Source organism: Schistocerca cancellata, chromosome 3 (assembly GCF_023864275.1).
Source record: "Schistocerca cancellata isolate TAMUIC-IGC-003103 chromosome 3, iqSchCanc2.1, whole genome shotgun sequence".
In the NCBI taxonomy this organism is placed as follows: Eukaryota; Metazoa; Arthropoda; class Insecta; order Orthoptera; family Acrididae; genus Schistocerca; species Schistocerca cancellata.
In genome coordinates, this window is record NC_064628.1 from 501,872,738 (window position 1) to 501,890,263 (window position 17,526).

Genomic DNA, 17,526 nt, shown 5'->3' on the forward strand with positions numbered 1-17,526 from the left:
TATAATCGTTTTTTTTTTTATTTTCTGTAAATTTGACTGTAATATTTATATGAAATTTTATGTGTCAGATTTCTGAAGTGTTTGTTTACACAAGAAAAACAGAGGAATCAAGGATAACAGGAATGGTGTTCTAGTAAAGTACACAGAAAGAAAATTAATCAGGTATGATACTGGAATAGCACATAGATGTTAATGTGAAACAAATGCACAAAACCAAAATTTAATAGTAAATTTCCAAATTTAGAGAAGCAACTTGAAGACATTTTAACATTATATCGTGATAAATGAAACACAAAAATGCTGTTTGGTGGAAAGAAATGGATGTAATTAGCTGTGGAACTGAGAGCACAGAGAATACAGAATACAAAAGGAATGTGGTTCTCAACTGTTTTGTTTCTTTCTTTAACATGACTGTTATTGTTGCATAGGGTATCATAAAAGCACATTTTAAGTAGTTGTTTTTCTATGACATGAATCATTCTGTGAACTATTATTTGAGCAATACATGACAGAACAGCGTGAGAGCACAACTGAAATTAATCGAATGTGTTTTCCTTCATTGTTTGGCTTAGCTTACAAAAGTAATTACACAGTTAATTTTGACATTTGAATTATATAGTCCATGAATAGTGTTAGAATTTAATTTTGTTTCTCTGTAAGGTTAACAGTGAACTGTATTTTTTGTGGCATACAATATGTCACACATATGCTTTTGCCACATTTATGTGGTTAATAAGAAACAACAGTTATTCAGACTCTCAAAAATAAGAACAAAGTTAAACAATGTGATTTTTTTTAGTTTACAAATACCTCACTCAGTTTTCCAGATGTACAGCAAATGCTCTTATATTCATGTTAGTGTAAGCAGAAACCCAACCACAGGAAATGTGTCTACATGATGTTCAGTCTTAACAAGCACAATTAAATCTGCAGTTATTAGCCATGTGTTTCCCACAGAAATACCTAAATTAGTAGAGCTCTTTTGTCATATTAGATCAGATAGTTTCTTGTTTGTATTAGTTGTGAAGGAAAGGTACCTGGAAACAAATGGATTTTGGTGGCCTTGTATTATAAATGCAGCTCTTCTAGAAAATAAAGATTCACAATAATTTACAAGTTGTATATCACATGAGCTAGAATTTTTCTGTTCATGTCTGAGTGAGCTAAAATCTAAAACACTTGTACATTAGAAGCTAGATTACTCTTTTGTATGAGCTTTAAGGTAACAGGACAAGTATTACAATAAGGCTTTAATTATTGTCATATGTTGTACATACAGTTTATTTGACCACATATCTTTTTCTAAACAAAATCTATCCTGTCATTCTCACACTTCATATCAAATTAGTTCTACAGTTTTTCTTTGTATTTACATCAACAACCAACTAACCTCAAAAATATCCAATTTTTTTGTATTTTTTCTTTAAATAATATTTCCAACAGTAACAGCTTATGTGCGAGATAAGAGCCATATAGCTCTGTGTGTTATTTGTTTCAAATCAATCTTCTTGTGATAAACTGTCAGAAACCATCAAATAACATGTATATCATTATTATAAACAACACTATCACTTCCCAAATATTTGTTCAGTTGTGTGTCCTGGTTTTATAACATCGTTACAAAATATTTTGTTTTTTACACATTGAAAAATTGTCTAGTAAGTGATACAATTTTTTCAGATGATGCAGGCTGTCAGCTTCATTAGCCAATGCTGTCAGTGAACTGATACATCAAAAAGTTTTCAAGTTCTATGTCTAAGCATTTATGGCTTGTGTTACAATTTGTTAACACACTTGAACACACAGTGTGACTTTGTAATATAACTGTCAGCAAAAACACAACACAGAGCCATACAACAAGATGACACACACACACACACACACACACACACACACACACACACAATTTCGGCACAATATGAAGTCGCTGCAGAATTAGGCCAAAGCAATCATCATTCTTATTCTGTCTCGTTTGGAAGCTTAAGAATGAATAGTCATCAGATGGCTTTTCTGCTATATAATTTTTCTATTATCTATGCACAAGAGTGGCTCTTCAACTTGGTATAAATTATTAAGAGTAAACAACTCTTACAGCCTCTATGTCATTTAAAAAAGTAAACAACATTTACCATTCATTCTTAAATACTCAATACAAGACTCTATTCCTATTTAAATTAAACAGATCATATATTTAGTTTCTTACATGCCAGACACCTCCCATCTCTGACAGTTAATTCTGAACACATCTGTATTTTATAACAATTCAGCGTTTTGCAAAGCTGTAATGCTATAGGAAACTGAATTCAGAAGTCACTATGACATTCTGGTGGGTTCATATACCCAAATACATTAAGTTCATATAAACTGGCGAAAGTGATGAACAACAAATACCATACCATCAGAATGACACCATACTTCTTGTCAAGTTTCCAACCATTAAGATGGGTTGTAACCACTAGAAATACAACAGTTGACAGCAGAGACAAAGTTGAGTATGTAAGACCTGAAAGAAGAGCATCCAGTTGTCTTATTTCAGCCTTCATCAAAGAAATGTGTGAAATAGGATAGACTTTTATAAGTGATTCACCAAACACAAGATTGAAACCTACAGTAACTTTTAAAATTTTAAATCGTCAACAAGTCTGCTTCTATATCAAAAATTCAATTTGACTCATTTAGTTATCATTCAACTCCTCTCCAAGTTATTAACTGTGATTGTGCAACTGATATAAAATAACATGTTTTCAAGATTTGTGCAAAATGAGTAACAGCATTGGTGCTGAGAAAGCTCAATGCTCCTGTCACAGAATAAAACAGAATAGGTTTTGTTAACCTCTGAACGTTTTTTTGTGCAATAGTTGTCACTGGAAATTGTTATAAATAGGCAGTATTACATTTTTAAACTATATTTACATAATTCATTGTCTAGGTTAAAGTAGAGTTATATTATCATGAAGTACTTACATTGTTTACAACTACAGTGAGGGATAGCATGCTGATTGTGATGTACCTCTGATATTCAATGACAACAAAGATTCTGGTTTGATTTAAGGATGGTGATTAAGTGTCTCTTGTGAAGAATTATTGAAAAGTGTGACCATGATATTGTCATGAAAATACTGGTAGCTTACATTGCCTCTCAGTTTGAGGCTGTTTAATGTCTAGTGATATGAGGGTTATTTGAAAGTAAACATTCCAAATCCAATCAAGTATTAATTAAAAACTAGATATATTCATCACTAGGGAGTTATCCGCGATCTTTATTTATACAAAATAGGCAAAATGTGTATGTAAAAAAGTTATGTCTGGAAAGAAATCAGTTACATTACTTCTGGGAATCTGGAAAACCACACGAAAGAGAATCTGGATTATATTCTGCTCAAGGATACGTGTGATTAGGAGCTAGTTTTAGATATGAAGAAACTAATACTAATCCTGTAGAAGAAAATGTGCAAGATGTAACTGACTGTTTGTGAGAGCAATCCACACAAGAATGTGTTTTTGTAGCTTTTGACAGAGATTACCTCAAGTACTTTTAACGACTGTTTTGCTGATTTATATTTCCAGTAGCATAACAGCCAAGTGTGACACACGACTATAGGGAGGGGGAAACCAGCCAGAGGCAGTATGATAGATAAAAATGATCTTTATGTTTCTAAATTTGATACAGAATACAATGACATTTTACTGCAATCTGGCAAATATAAAATTATAATTTGTTTGTTATGTCTTCCATAAGACTGTACAATCACTAGTGTCCAATTGAGAGCCATTCCAAAATTTCTTACAAATAAAAAAGAAAAGTTAATTCAGTTACTATTTTATAACTGAAAGTAAAATGTAACTAAAATTATATTATTATTATTTCTTAATGAGCCTATGCATTTGGCCAGATATGATTAATACCAGTTATAAAAAGAGTAGATGGTGTGGTACACTCTTATCACATAATTTTTATTAAAATTTGACAGTTATTTGTTTCATATGAGCTCATTATAATCCTTGATTCCTTGTACGAGCTTTTTTATGAGTCTTAGCATTTTTCTAAGGTATTCAATAATTACTATTTTTGTCAAAATAATATTTATGTCTCCCCCATGACAATGATAGAGTGGTGTATGTGCCTCAATAATACAGATAGTTACTGGCTACGTGCAAACACATGAAAAGGATATCTGTGGAGAGAGGCCAGGCTAAAAAAATGGTCTCTGAGGGGTAGTTACAGAGCCAGCAGACTGGATGATTGATCTGGCCTTTTAACATTATAACTATAGCTTTTAAATTCCCTGCTGACACTCAGATTTGCCGTGTGATTTACTGCATGGTAAAATATTCCAAAAGTAAAGTTGTCCCCCATTTCAATCTCTGCATGAGGACTGCTCAGGAAGATGTCATCAGGAAAAACAAATCTGGCTTTTTATGGGTCAGAGCACGGAATGTTAGATGTCATAATCGAACAGGAAGGTTAGAGAACTTGAAGAGAAGAGTGGATAGAGCAAAGCTAAATAAAGTGGTGGGTAGTGAACTGCAGTGGCAGGAAGAATAGGACTTCTGGTCAGTTGACAAAAGGTTTACCAACACAAAATCAAAGAAAGGGGAATGCAGAAGTAGGTCTAACAATGAATAAGAAAATAAGAATACAGGCCAACTAAGATCGACAACAGTAGCATAAGTGTATATGCCTATCAGCTCTGTAGATAATGAAAATATTGAAGAAATATATGTTGTGATAAAATAAATTATTCAGTTTGTTAATGGAGATGAAAATTTAATTATGGCTGAGGACTGACACACATCAAAAAAAGTTTTGCATCATCCCGGTTCCCAGAACTCCTGAAGATAAGATGCTGACTGTGGATATTGTATCACAGGCACAGTCCTTTTGACTGTGCAGAGATGTCACTAAACCCGCCCAAAGATATAAACAACCATGCACAAGTAGCACCTATTAGACGGAGTGAGTCCAACAGCCGATCAATTCCAGTCATTCCACCAGGAAGGAGGTACACGGCTCCTGTTGTCTGTAGTTCAACCATGCCTTGACGGTCAATACCGTGGTTTGATCATGTCCGCATTATTATTTTGTGCCAGGGAGGACTCTCAACAAGGGAATTGTCCAGGTGTCTTGGAGTGAACCAAAGCGATGTCGTTCGGACGTGGAGGCGATACAGAGAGACAGGAACTGCAGACATGCCCCGCTCAGGCCACCCAAGGGCTAATACTGCAGTGGATGACCACTACCTACAGATTATGGCTCAGAGGAACCCTGGCAGCAAAGCCACCTTATTGAATAATGATTTTCATGCATCCACAGGATGTCGTCTTACAACTCAAATGGTGCGCAATAGGCTGCTTGATGCGCAACTTCACTCCCGATGTCCACGGAGATGTCCATCTTTGCAACGATGACACCATGCAGTGCAGTACAAATGGGTCCAACAATATGCCAAATGGACCACTCAGGATTGGCATCATGTTCTCTTCAGCTATGAGTGTTGCATATGCCTTCAACCAGACAATAGTCAGAGACATGTTTGGAGGTAACCAGGTCAGGCTGAACACCTTAGACACACTGTCCAGCGAGTGCAGCAAGGTGAAGGTTCCCTGCTGTTTTCGAGTGGCATTATGTGGGGCTGATGTACGCCACTGGTGGCCATGGGAAGCGCCATAAGGGCTGCATGATACGTGAATGCCATCCTCCGACCAATAGTGCAACCATATCAGCAGCAAATTGGCTAGGCATTTGTCTTCATGGACGACAATTCACGTGCCCATCGTGCACATCTCGTGAATGACTTCCTTCAGGATAACATTATCACTCAACTAAAGTGGCCAGCATGTTCTCCAGACATGAACCCAATCGAATGTGCCTGGGATAGTTTGGAATGGGCTGTTTATGGACAATGTGACCCACCAACCATTGAGGTATCTACGCCAAATCGCCGTTGAGGAGTGAGACAATCTGGACCAACAGTGCCTTGATGAACTTGTGGATAGTATGCCATGACGAATACAGGCTGCATCAATGCAAGAGGACATGCTACTGGGTATTAGAGGCACCGGTGTGTACAACAAGCTGGACCACCACCTCTATTCTCGCTGTATGGTGGTACAACATGCAATCTGTGGTTTTCATGAGCAATGAAAAGGGCAAAAATGATGTTTATATTGATCGCTATTCCAATATTCTATACAGGTTCCAGAACTCTCAGAACCGAGGTGATGCAAAACTTTTTTTGATGTGTGTAGTAAGAAAAGGAAGAGAAGAACAGTAATAAACACGGACTGTAGGAAAGGAGTGAAAGGGGAAACTGCTTGAGAAAATTTTGAACAGACTACAATTAAATAATTGTTAACACCTGACTTAAGAATCATGAAAGAATCTCATATAGCTGGCAGACACTCAGGGACATTGGAAGGTTACAGACTGATTATGTTTCAGAACAACATAGATTTAAAAACCAGACTTTAAGTTATCTTGTGGAGGTACATTATACGGCAGATAGTTTTTCACTTGGTGCAACATTGAGCATTGAGTGAAGCAACAAGGAATTGACATAGATTTAGCAGATGCGTAGCCATTATGTGAAACATGTACTCCATTTGAAAATTACTGTGAAGTGGCCATCAGCAGTTAAACACTGAACACAGTGTCCTGAATTCTGGTGCTAACTTACATATCAGCACTTCAGGAAAGAACTGCATCCATCATACCCTGTTATGTTATGTTATGTTATCGCGCATTCCAGTGTAAGACAGTTGGCACACATATTACTGTAAGTCAGAGCAGATACTCCTTCAACCCAACTGGCCTGACTTAATTGCAAGTGGAGGTAAAGCCAAATTTCACACAATGTTGATGACTGTTTTCATATAAACCATGAGTATGAGAAGAGTTAATCTCTGATATTTTTTATTATTTATGCAAATGTAAAAATTCTGCTACGCATGAACATCCTGTGTGCCTTCCACAGATCTGCAATCATGTATGAAAACACATCATCCCACTTTAAGTATGGGGGATTTCATTTCTAAGAAACTATTTGCCTGAGTATCTGGATATGCATTATTGGTGGATACTATTTGACCATAAATCTTTCCAGCTTGGCCATTACACTTATTAATGCTGTTTTGACAATGACTTGTCACAATTACTGGAAGGAGTGTGGCTTATTTATTCTAGTGTACATAGAGTATCACATACCAGCACACTTTATTTACAGATGAAGGCAATAAATGAATACACACTGCTCAGGGCCAGCAATTTGGTTAGCAGATCACCAGCCTGAAATCAGTGGATAACTACTTGTGGGGTCACTTTAGGACACAGATCATTCAAGTAAACTGATAATCCAAATGTAAAGGACATTTGGCAATTCAGGATGCTTGCTATAGTATTTGGAGCTAATCCCAGTCTTCCACAGCATATGTGTCAGTCATATCTGCATTGTATTCACTTTAAGTGGATGTTCAACCCTTTGTACTCCTTGTATTCTAAAGAAAAGAAACAAAACACTGATGCTGAGAATTTCTGGATTTTTTTGTCTGCTCGACTCTATGATTATTTAAAAAGAGAAGAATTACCTGCATTTTGTTGGTTAGTTTGAGTTGTGTCTCCAGCACAATAAATAGCACACAGCGTGAGTACCAGTTAACGTAGCATGCATAACAATTGTGTGGGCTGTCTAATTGCCAAGAAATCACCTGTTCACTATCCATCTAAAACGTTTCAATGAGTTTTGTATCATTGTCATCAGACAAATTGTTGGGATGACGTGTTCTGTGTATGCATATAGCCACTGGACCACTGGTCTCTTCTGCTGGCAGAATAATCATGCAACTCTGGAGACGGGTGCTATCTATGGTGGTGATGGGGGAATGAGGGTTCTTTGGTTTGGAACCAAGTGGAGAGTCTCAACCAAAGTCTTCGTCGCCTCTGCGATAGTCTTAGGTGCAGATTTCTAGAGCTGCATTACAATGTGGGGATTTGTAGAACTATACAAAGAAAGCACCTACTTGCATAGCAGAGTACTTGTTGAATGTGCATGAGGGATTTTTAGGCTTGGCAGTAGTTTGAGGTTCTCTGAAAAACACTCACCAGTCAATATGCAACGAGGGAAACCAAATGGCTTTCAGAATAGAGACACTTTGACTGAAAGTTGAGTGTGACAGTGAAGTCATATGGTTGCGTGTCACAGGTGTAGGTCAAACCAAGTTAATTGTAGGGTGTTTTTTACCAGGCAACTTATTCTGTTGTGACAGATCTAGAGTCATTCAAAGAAAGTCTACAGTTGACAGCGTGTAAATACCCAGACCACGCAATACTAGTTGGAGGTGACTTTTAACCTGCCAATTATAGACTGAGATGTGTATGGATTCATTGTGGGGGTACAGACAGACACCCATGCAAAATACTTTTCAACACGTATTCTGAAAATTGTCTTGAGCAGCTAGACCGACAGCCAATACACAATGGAAATATCGTAGACCTTATAGCTACAAATTGGTTAGACCTCATCTACAGTGTTGTATAGAAAGAGCGATTAGTGATCATGATGTCACTATAGTAACTATGATTACAAAAGTTAATAAATCATTCAAGAAACCTAGAAGAGTGTTTCTGCTACATAGAGCAGATAAGCAGTTATTGACATCTCACTTAGACAGTGAATTGGCATCACTTAGTTCCAGTAAGATGCATGTAGAGGAATTATAGGTAAAGTTTAAGCAGATTACAAATTGCAGTATGGTGAGTTGTGTACCTAGTAAGTAGATAAAGGATGGAAAACACCCACCTTGGCTTAATAACAAAATTCAGCAGATGCCGAGGAAGCAAAGGCTGTTGCACTTTCTTTCTAACAGGGAATGCATAAATGATGACAAGCGAAGGTTAGTAGAGATTTGTACATCTGTGAAAAGATCTATGTGATAAGCATATGACAACTACCATCATCACACCTCAGCAAAAGATATGGATGAGGCCCCGAGGTAATTCTGGTCAGTCCCTTGTAGACCATTCTGGTGTGGCAGTTGACGATAGCAAAACAAAAGTCAAAGTTTTAAACTTCAAGTTCAAGAAATTGTTTGCACAGGAGAATTGTACAAACATACTGTTATTTGACCATCAGAGAGACTCCCATATGGATGACACAGTAATAAGCATATAGAAACAACTCAAAGTTTTAAAGCAAATAAATCACCAAGTCTGGATGGAATCCCAGTTTGATTTTACAAAGAGTACTCTGCAGCATTGGTCCCTTACCTAGCTTGGATTTATCATGGATCTCTCACCCAGTACAAGTCTCGAGCAACTGGAAGAATGCCAGTAATAACAGTATGTAAGAATGGTAAAAGACCAGACCTGCAAAATTACAGAAAAATATCCCTAAATTCTGTTTGATTAAAGAATCCTTGAACATATCCTCAGTTTGAAGATAATAAACTTTTTTGAGACTGAGAAGCTTATGTCCATGAATCAGCATTGTTTTAGAAAGCACCATTCGTGTGAAACTTGGCTTGTCCTTTCCTCACACGATATACTGAGAACTATGGATGAAGGGGAACAGGCAGATTCCATATTTCGAGATTTCTGGAAAGCATCTGACACAGTGTGCCATTGCAGGCTGTTAACAAAGGTATGAGCACATGGAATAAGTTCACAGATATGTGAGTGGCTTGAAGATTTCTTAAATAACAGAACCCAGTATGTTGTCCTCGACAGTGAGTGTTCATCAGAGACAAGGGTATTGTCAGGAGTACCCCAGGGAAGTGTGGTAGGACCACTGTTGTTCTTTATATACATAAATGATCTGGTGGACAGGGTGGGCAGCAATCTGTGGTTCTTCACTGATGATGCCATGGTGTATGGTAAGGCACCAAAGTTGAGTGACTGCAGGAAGATACAAGATGACTTAGACAAAACTTCCAGTTGGTGTGACAAATGGCAGCTAGCCCTAAATGTGGAAAAATTTAAGTTAATTCAGATGAGTAGGAAGATCAAACCTGTAATGTTCACATACAGTATTACTACTGTCCTGCTCGACACAGTCAAGTCATTTAAATACCTGGGCATAACCTTGCAAAGCAATATGAGGTGGAATGGGCATGTGAGACCTGTGGTAGGAAGGGTCAACTTCATTTTATTGGGAGCATTTTAGGAAAGAGTGGTTCACCTGCAAAGGAGACCACATACAGGATGCTGGTGCAATATATTCTTGAGTGAGTGTTTGGGATCCATACCAGGTTGGATTGAAGGAAGACATCATAGCAATTCAGAGGTGGCCTGTTAGATTTGTTACTGATATGTTCAAAAAAGATGTAAGTGTTACAGAGATGCTTCAGGAACTCAAATGGAAATCCCTGAAGGGAAGGCGGCGTTCTTTTCGAGAAACACTACTGAGAAAATTTAGAGTAGCAGCATTTGAAGCTGGCTGCCAAACAATTATACTGCTAACAGCACACATTGTGCATCAGGACCACAAAGATAAGATATGAGAAATTAGGGCTCATATGGGGGCATATATACAATTGTTTTTCCCTCACTCTATTTGCAAATGAAACTGGAAAGGAAATGACAAGTAGTGGTACAGGGTACGCTCCATCACACACTGTACGGTGGCTTGCAGAGTATCTAAGTGGATGTAGTTGTAGATGTGCCACAGATAGTTGTGGAGAAACATGATGCACTTAGTCTTGGTGTCTGTCCATTCTGTCCATAGATGCCTTCAGAACAGATCATTCCTATTGTACTTTTGTAGGCATGGAATCCCATGCTGTGCTACGTTGAAACCCACTATCCCAGTTTATTAGGTTGTTGTGCAGATATATTTCTATCGCACCTTTGACAATTGAGTCCCAGAACCCAGTGGTGCTGCATAGCTTTTTCATCTGTTCAGATTCAAAGGTTTCTTCCTTGTTGATGCTATGCTCTGCCAACTCAGGCTTGTTTGTCTGCCCCAGTCAAATATTTCTGATGTGTTCTGTAGGACATTGGGAAATGCATCACTATGTCTGTCCAATGTATTGCGTCCCACATTCACACTCAATACTGTGAACACACAGGGTCTGCAGTTCTAGCAGACTTTTTTTCAAGCAAAGCATATCCTAATTTTCTTTGTTGAATGGAAAACGGTCTTTATTTGATGTTTTTTCCATTCTTCTCTTCCATTCTCTTCTGTCAGTGCACTTGCAAATGGCAGGAATGCTTGCCTTCTTCCTCTTCTTCTGGTTAGTCCTCCCTCCTCTTTCCTGTCTTTAAGGCACATCTTATTCACATCTATTTTTGTAACCATTTTTTCAGAAAGTTTCCCGCAGATGCTGTAACTCATTCGGCAAGGTCTTCCTGTTGCAGATGGACCTGGTTCTATGTGCTACAATGTTTATTACCAGGTTGAATTGTGCTGGATGGTGGCAACTCCAAGAGTTAAGGTAAGGGTCTGAGTGCACCTTTTTCCTGTAAACTAAGTGTCCCAATGTGCTGTCTGAACTTCTCTTGACCAAAATGTCCCAGAATGGTAGCCTTTCATTTTCTTCTATGTCCATGGTGAACTCGATACTATCATTAATACCATTCAGATTATATAGGAACTCCTGCACGTTTTCTCTGCCATGTGGCCACACAAAAAATGTGTCATCTACATATCTGCAGAATGCCTTCAATTTTAGGTGGGCGTTATTCAGTGCTACATCTTTGAAGTGTGCTCCATGCACACATTAGTCTGACCCAGAACTAAGGGGGAACTCATGGCAATCCTACCTATTTGCTCATAGAATTTCCCACCACATTTGAAATTAATGGAGGTTACTACATGTGAAAAGAGTTTGCCTGTGTCCTCATTGAAGTGTCCTTCGAACAGAGTGAAGCAGTGTCACCTGGGTTAAAAGTGGCAATACATCAAAGCTGACTAGTAGGTTCTTCTTGCCCAAGCACATACCTTCACAAAATGTGTGGAGTTCTTGACGTAGTAGTGACAGTGACACATGAGAGGTTTTAGCGGCTGTGCCAGATATTTGGCAACAGGCTGAAGTGGAACTCCCTCCCAAAGAATTCTCGGAGGCCATATAGTTACATTGGTGCCAGTGCCCTGGGGTAAAGCCTTCTGATGGTATTCGTATCCTGTCCTGAGCTTCAGACTAGATTGATGGTCTCACATAACACAAATGTCGTCACATCTTTCCCTACTTGTTTGTATTACGGATCTTACAGTTACGTTTTGATCTTCTGCCATTAGTCTTCTGACTTCAGTAGTACTGTCACTCTGCCTTTATCTGCTGCTAAGACCACTATTTCCTAGTCATCATACCGGGCCAGTGGCACACTGTGTTCTGCTGCTGAAATGTTGTTCTTTGGCATTCTTGACTTCCCAAAGATCTTGCAAGTTTCCCTTCCCACTTTTTTAGTGACCTCCAAAGACAGCACACATATGGCTTGCTTGATGTTGCTGATGATTCACATTTTGGTAACATTTTTGGAACTGGAGCAAAGTTTAGGCCTTTGGACAGCACAGAAATTGTTGGCTCATCCAGTTCTCTCTCTTTACCTGCACCACTGGCCACACCACATTCCCTCATCACCAGCACTTCTGGAGGTCCAGTGGAAATATAGATATGCAGAATACGACATCCCAACAATTCGCCTGAAGATGATGAGTATGAAACTCATTGAAACATTGTGACAAGACACGGCCACCACTTGGCTGATCGCTCAAGAAGATATTATCACTGGAATATTCCAAAAAAGCTGCAATCACATACATCACACCACTATGGGGAGGATATCCAGTGGAGCTACAAGATGCTACAAAAACTTCAAATCAAGGCAGCAGAGTTGCTCAGCAACTGGCCTTCTTGCTGTGCTGTCGGGATAAGGAAGTGATATCACAGTTTTCTAACTAACAGCATCCTACCAACATGACAAGGACAAGATGCATATTATGACAGGCTAGTTCAGCTGTGTTATCAGACTGGAACTCAACAAGAATGCAAGAGCTTTGCTCGCTCACCACTTGTTCCTGGCTTTCAGTCTCCTAGCACATACCTGGGAATGGATGCATAGCACACTTATGCAAGCATGGAGATCTACCAGAAAAAAGACACCAAGAAATAGCGTGACTAGTTTCTCCAACTTCCATGGGCTTAACAGCAGGAAGGCAATGTCAGCAATGTTAAGACCATCACTAAGCTGACAGAGAGAGAACTGGATGAGCCAACAATTTCTGTGCCGTCAAAAGGCCTAAAATTTGCTCCAGTTCCAAGAATGTTACTGAAACATGCATCCTCGGCAATAATGAGCAAGCCATACATGACTCCCTTCAGAGGCTGCTGAAGAAGTGAGAAGGGAGACATGTGGGGTCCTTGAGAAAGTAAGAATGCTAAAGAACAACATTTTGGCAGCAGAACACAGTGAGCCACTGGCCCTATGTGGTGACAAGGATGTAGTGGTCTTAGCAGCAGATAAAGGCAATGTGACAGGGCTACTGAAGTCAGAAGACTACTGGCAAAAGATTGAAACTTCACTGTAAGATCTGGTATTGAACAAGTGGGGAAAGATGCAATAAAATCTGTGACACATGAGACCATTGATCTATTCTACAGCTCAGGAGTGGATAGGAAAACCATCCGCAGGCTTTACACTAGGGTGCCAGCACTAACACAACCAGATGGCGTCCCAAAAATATGAAAGGAGGGAGATTCACTGTGGTCTGTGTTGAAGACCATAAACCCATCAACATACAGGATAGTCACACATTTGGCACAAACCTCTTGTGGGTCACTGCCCACACCAAGTCAAGAACTCCACAGAATTTATGAAAGTACTACATGAGTTACATTTTGATGAGAAGGACCTACAAGTCACCTTTGATGTGAATTCGCTTTTCATCTGTATGTCACTGGAAGATTCCTCAGCTCTACTTGAGGGAAACTTTGATGAGAACACATTGAAACTCCTTTGATGTGTACTAACCACCACTTACTTCAAAACTGGTGGAAAATTTGACAAGCAAATAGATGGGGTTGCCATGGCTTCCCCCTTAGCTCTGGGTATGGCTAATCTATATATGGAGTGCTTTGATGATGTAGCACTGAATACTGTCCACATAAAACTGAAGGCATTCTACAAATATGTATATGACACATTTTTAGTGCGGCCACATGACAGAGAAAATCTACAGGAGTTTCTGTGTCAACTCAATGGCATTCTGAGCAGCATCAAGATCACCATGGAGACAGAAGAGAATAGAAGCCTATCATTCTTCTCGGAAATTTTGTTCAAGAGAAGTCCAGGTGGCACACTGGAATACTTGGTCTGCACAACAACCTAATAAACTGGGATAGAGGGTTTCAACTCAGCACAGTGTGGGATTCTGCACTTATGAAAATATCTGTTCCAAAGACAGTGACATCTGTGGTCAGAATGGACAGACACTAGGACTCAATGTCCACACTGGGGCCACCTTGCGTTTCCCTATCACTGACCACACTGTATATCTCCACCACTGGTGTGGCATCTGCTTCCAGAGCTGTGTGACTGGCCCACCAACAGAAGAAGTCAGCAGCCAACAGTTATGTAGATACACAAAACTCAACATCCTGACTTTTTGCCTGTAGATGATGGATAACATACTCATTGAAATGTTGCAACAAGACTGTCGCACCATCAGCGTATCACCTGAGAAGGTTTTATACTGAGAAAGCTTGAAATCACATATACTGAAGAAGCTTCTGACTGCCTTGCAACAGCTATGAAGTGAACAACAAGTAGGATGTGGTGCTGTTTAATTGCTGTCTTTGAAACATTTTCAAGATTTAGCTACAAAAAAAGACTCAGGTCTGAAGTAACAACAAATTTTGGACTTCTTTTTCTAAACTGTGGGCCTACTTTAATTGCCATTTTGAATGTTTAAAAGCAGACCTCATAGTCAGTTCTCTGTGTTATTTGGAGATGTATTATACAAAATACATATGCACAGTTCTGTGTTTAATTCTGTTTTGTTATTCGATTTTTCTATGAATGCTGGTACAATATTTTTTCATAAATGATCAGTTATCTAAAAAAATCTCTTGTCCAATGTTGTTTATCTATTGTGTTGTATAACGTTCCTCTTTTTCTGCATCTGCCAGCGTTTCTCTCATGTACAAAGTGCCTTCGGTTTAAATCTACCTGCTTGTAATTTGTCTTTGTTGTTCCACTTTTCATGACAAAATTTAAACTGTCCTTTTCTTCTGCTTTAGTTACTTACTACTGTCATAGTACTCAATTTAAAATTTCTGATAATATGTGTGCCATAATGAATCTAACATAAAATAAGCTGGCTGAAAATAAATTAATAAATAATTAAAGTAACACTGTTCTGAGTAACAACAATATGGAAAGGACATGTTGTTATTCACCACATAGAGGAGGGTTAGATTCACAGACAGGGACAGTGAAAGAGGCTGGTAAAATATTAAGCTTTCACACAAAGCCCTTCTTTTGAAATAGAAAACACACAAACGTGGCCACTGTCTCTGGGCAATGGAGCCCGACTGCCCATGAGTAAGTAAGAGCCATGCATGTGTGAAAGTGTGTGTGTGTGTGTGTGTCTTGTATTTCAGAAGAAGGACTTTGTTTGAAAGCTCAATATTTTACCAGTCTTTTTCATTCTGCCCATAAGCAACTCTACATCTAATGTATGTGGTGAGTAGCAGTCTATCCTTTCCATATTGTTGTTCTATCCAGGACTTCCCATTGTAAGTTTGTTTTGAGTACGTAACTAGCACTTATCATGAAGTATAAGGAGTGTTCAAATGAGAAGCTGTGAAATGTCAAAACAATCAAACCAGTCAAAAGTTGCCTATGCTACTTTGGGAGAGTCAAAAGTTGCCTACGCTACTTTGGGATAATCTAGTGCGGCATCTAGGGATGTGGATGTAGCTTTGTCACCTCCTCCTATGAAACATAAAGCTGTGCCTTCAGCAGGCATGGTGATGCTCACTGTCCTTACCAATGTCCAGGGCCAAATATTAATTGAATTCCTCAAGCACGGAAAAACCATTATGAATGAGGTGTACAGTGAGACACTCCATAGCCCATGCAAGTCTGTCAAGAGCAAACAGTCATGGCTACTTGTGGAAGGAGGGATTTCATTACACGATAATGTGTGTCCTCACATCTCCAAGGTGATACAAAGTATAATGGGTAGGTTCATGTGGGGGTAGCGTGAGCATCTCCCTACAGCCCGAACTTGTCACCCTATAACTTCCATCTGTTTGGTCTGCTAAAAAGACATCCCAAAAGGAAGTTCTTCAAGCCGGATGACAAAGCGAAGTACATAGTAGAGAACTGGCTCCTGTGATAGACAGAGAAATCCTTTAGATAGAGAAATCCTTTAGCTCGTGAAACAGTGGGATAGTTATGCTCAGTCCTCTGCTGATTACTTTTGTAAAGACTTCAATTACACCCACAATGTTGTTTATACCTTTCCTTCTGAACACCTCTCATACATTGTATCTATAATGCCAACATTAAAACATCATAAACAATAATAAAATATAAAAATATATAATATTATTAATGGTAGATAAAAATTGACATTCTAAAGAGAAGACAGAAAAATTCCAGGTGGCCACTGAAAGATTAATGTATCTTGAACTTTTGAAGCCACTTGCATTATCTTCACAAACAGGACAGAAATACCTTGTCTTTTATTTCAATTTCATGTCTACTTGTTTATGGGCATAAAAGTTCATTCTTCATATTATAATTACTCTATGATAAAGAGTCTAAATAGAAAGGGTCACTAATTCAATTCTTGTTACTACATAGCATAACTTTTAGATTAGACACTTACCTTTGCTATAGACATTAACTGTGCTACCTGGATTTATAATTGCAGTCTGCATAAACCATGGAAGCCCAAGACAGATCAGTATATCAAACACATTACTGCCCACTGCATTTGAAACTGCCATATCACCATACCCTGTACAGAGGAGAAAGTAACTCAGTATTCTACATTCACAGTCTTTGAATATGGTTGCAGAAAACAACTGCTCCAGAGAAGTTCTAGCTAAGATCTCTAGCATTATATGCCTCTGATTCTGATATCACTTGCATGATTTGCATATATTTAAAATCTGAGACAAGCATGACATACAATGATCAGCAGAACATTATGACCACCTATTTAATAACTGGTATGTGTGCCCTTGGCATGGGTAACAGTGGCAACACATTATGGAATGGTAGGTTGCTGGGGGAGTTGGCATCACAGATACACACAAAAGTCACCTAATTCCCATAAATTCCAGGGAGGGAGGGGCGATGAGCTTTGACATAATGTTCAGTCACATCCCAGATGTGTTCGATCAGGTTCAGATCTGGCAAGTTGATGGGCCAGCACATCAATTGCAAATTGCCATTGTGTTCCTCGAACCACTCCATCACACTCCTGTCCTCGTGACATGGTACATTATCTTGTTGAAAACCACCACTGCCATCGAGAAACATGACTGTCACGAAGGGGTGTACATGGTCTGCAACCAATG

General features: G+C 38.8%; 1 protein-coding gene across 1 annotated transcript in view; it reads right to left on the bottom strand.

Moving 5' to 3' along the window:
- Positions 1–241: 241 nt before the first annotated feature.
- LOC126175273 (probable sodium/potassium/calcium exchanger CG1090) overlaps positions 242–17,526 on the bottom strand; it is a 93,659-nt gene continuing 76,374 nt past the window's right edge. The window contains exons 7-9 of the mRNA XM_049921926.1: positions 16,830–16,961; positions 2,397–2,503; positions 242–1,037 (exon numbers count right to left, since the gene is read on the bottom strand). Of these exons, the coding sequence (XP_049777883.1) occupies positions 1,017–1,037; positions 2,397–2,503; positions 16,830–16,961 (260 nt within the window). The 3' untranslated portion in view covers positions 242–1,016. The remainder of the gene's footprint in view (positions 1,038–2,396; positions 2,504–16,829; positions 16,962–17,526) is intronic.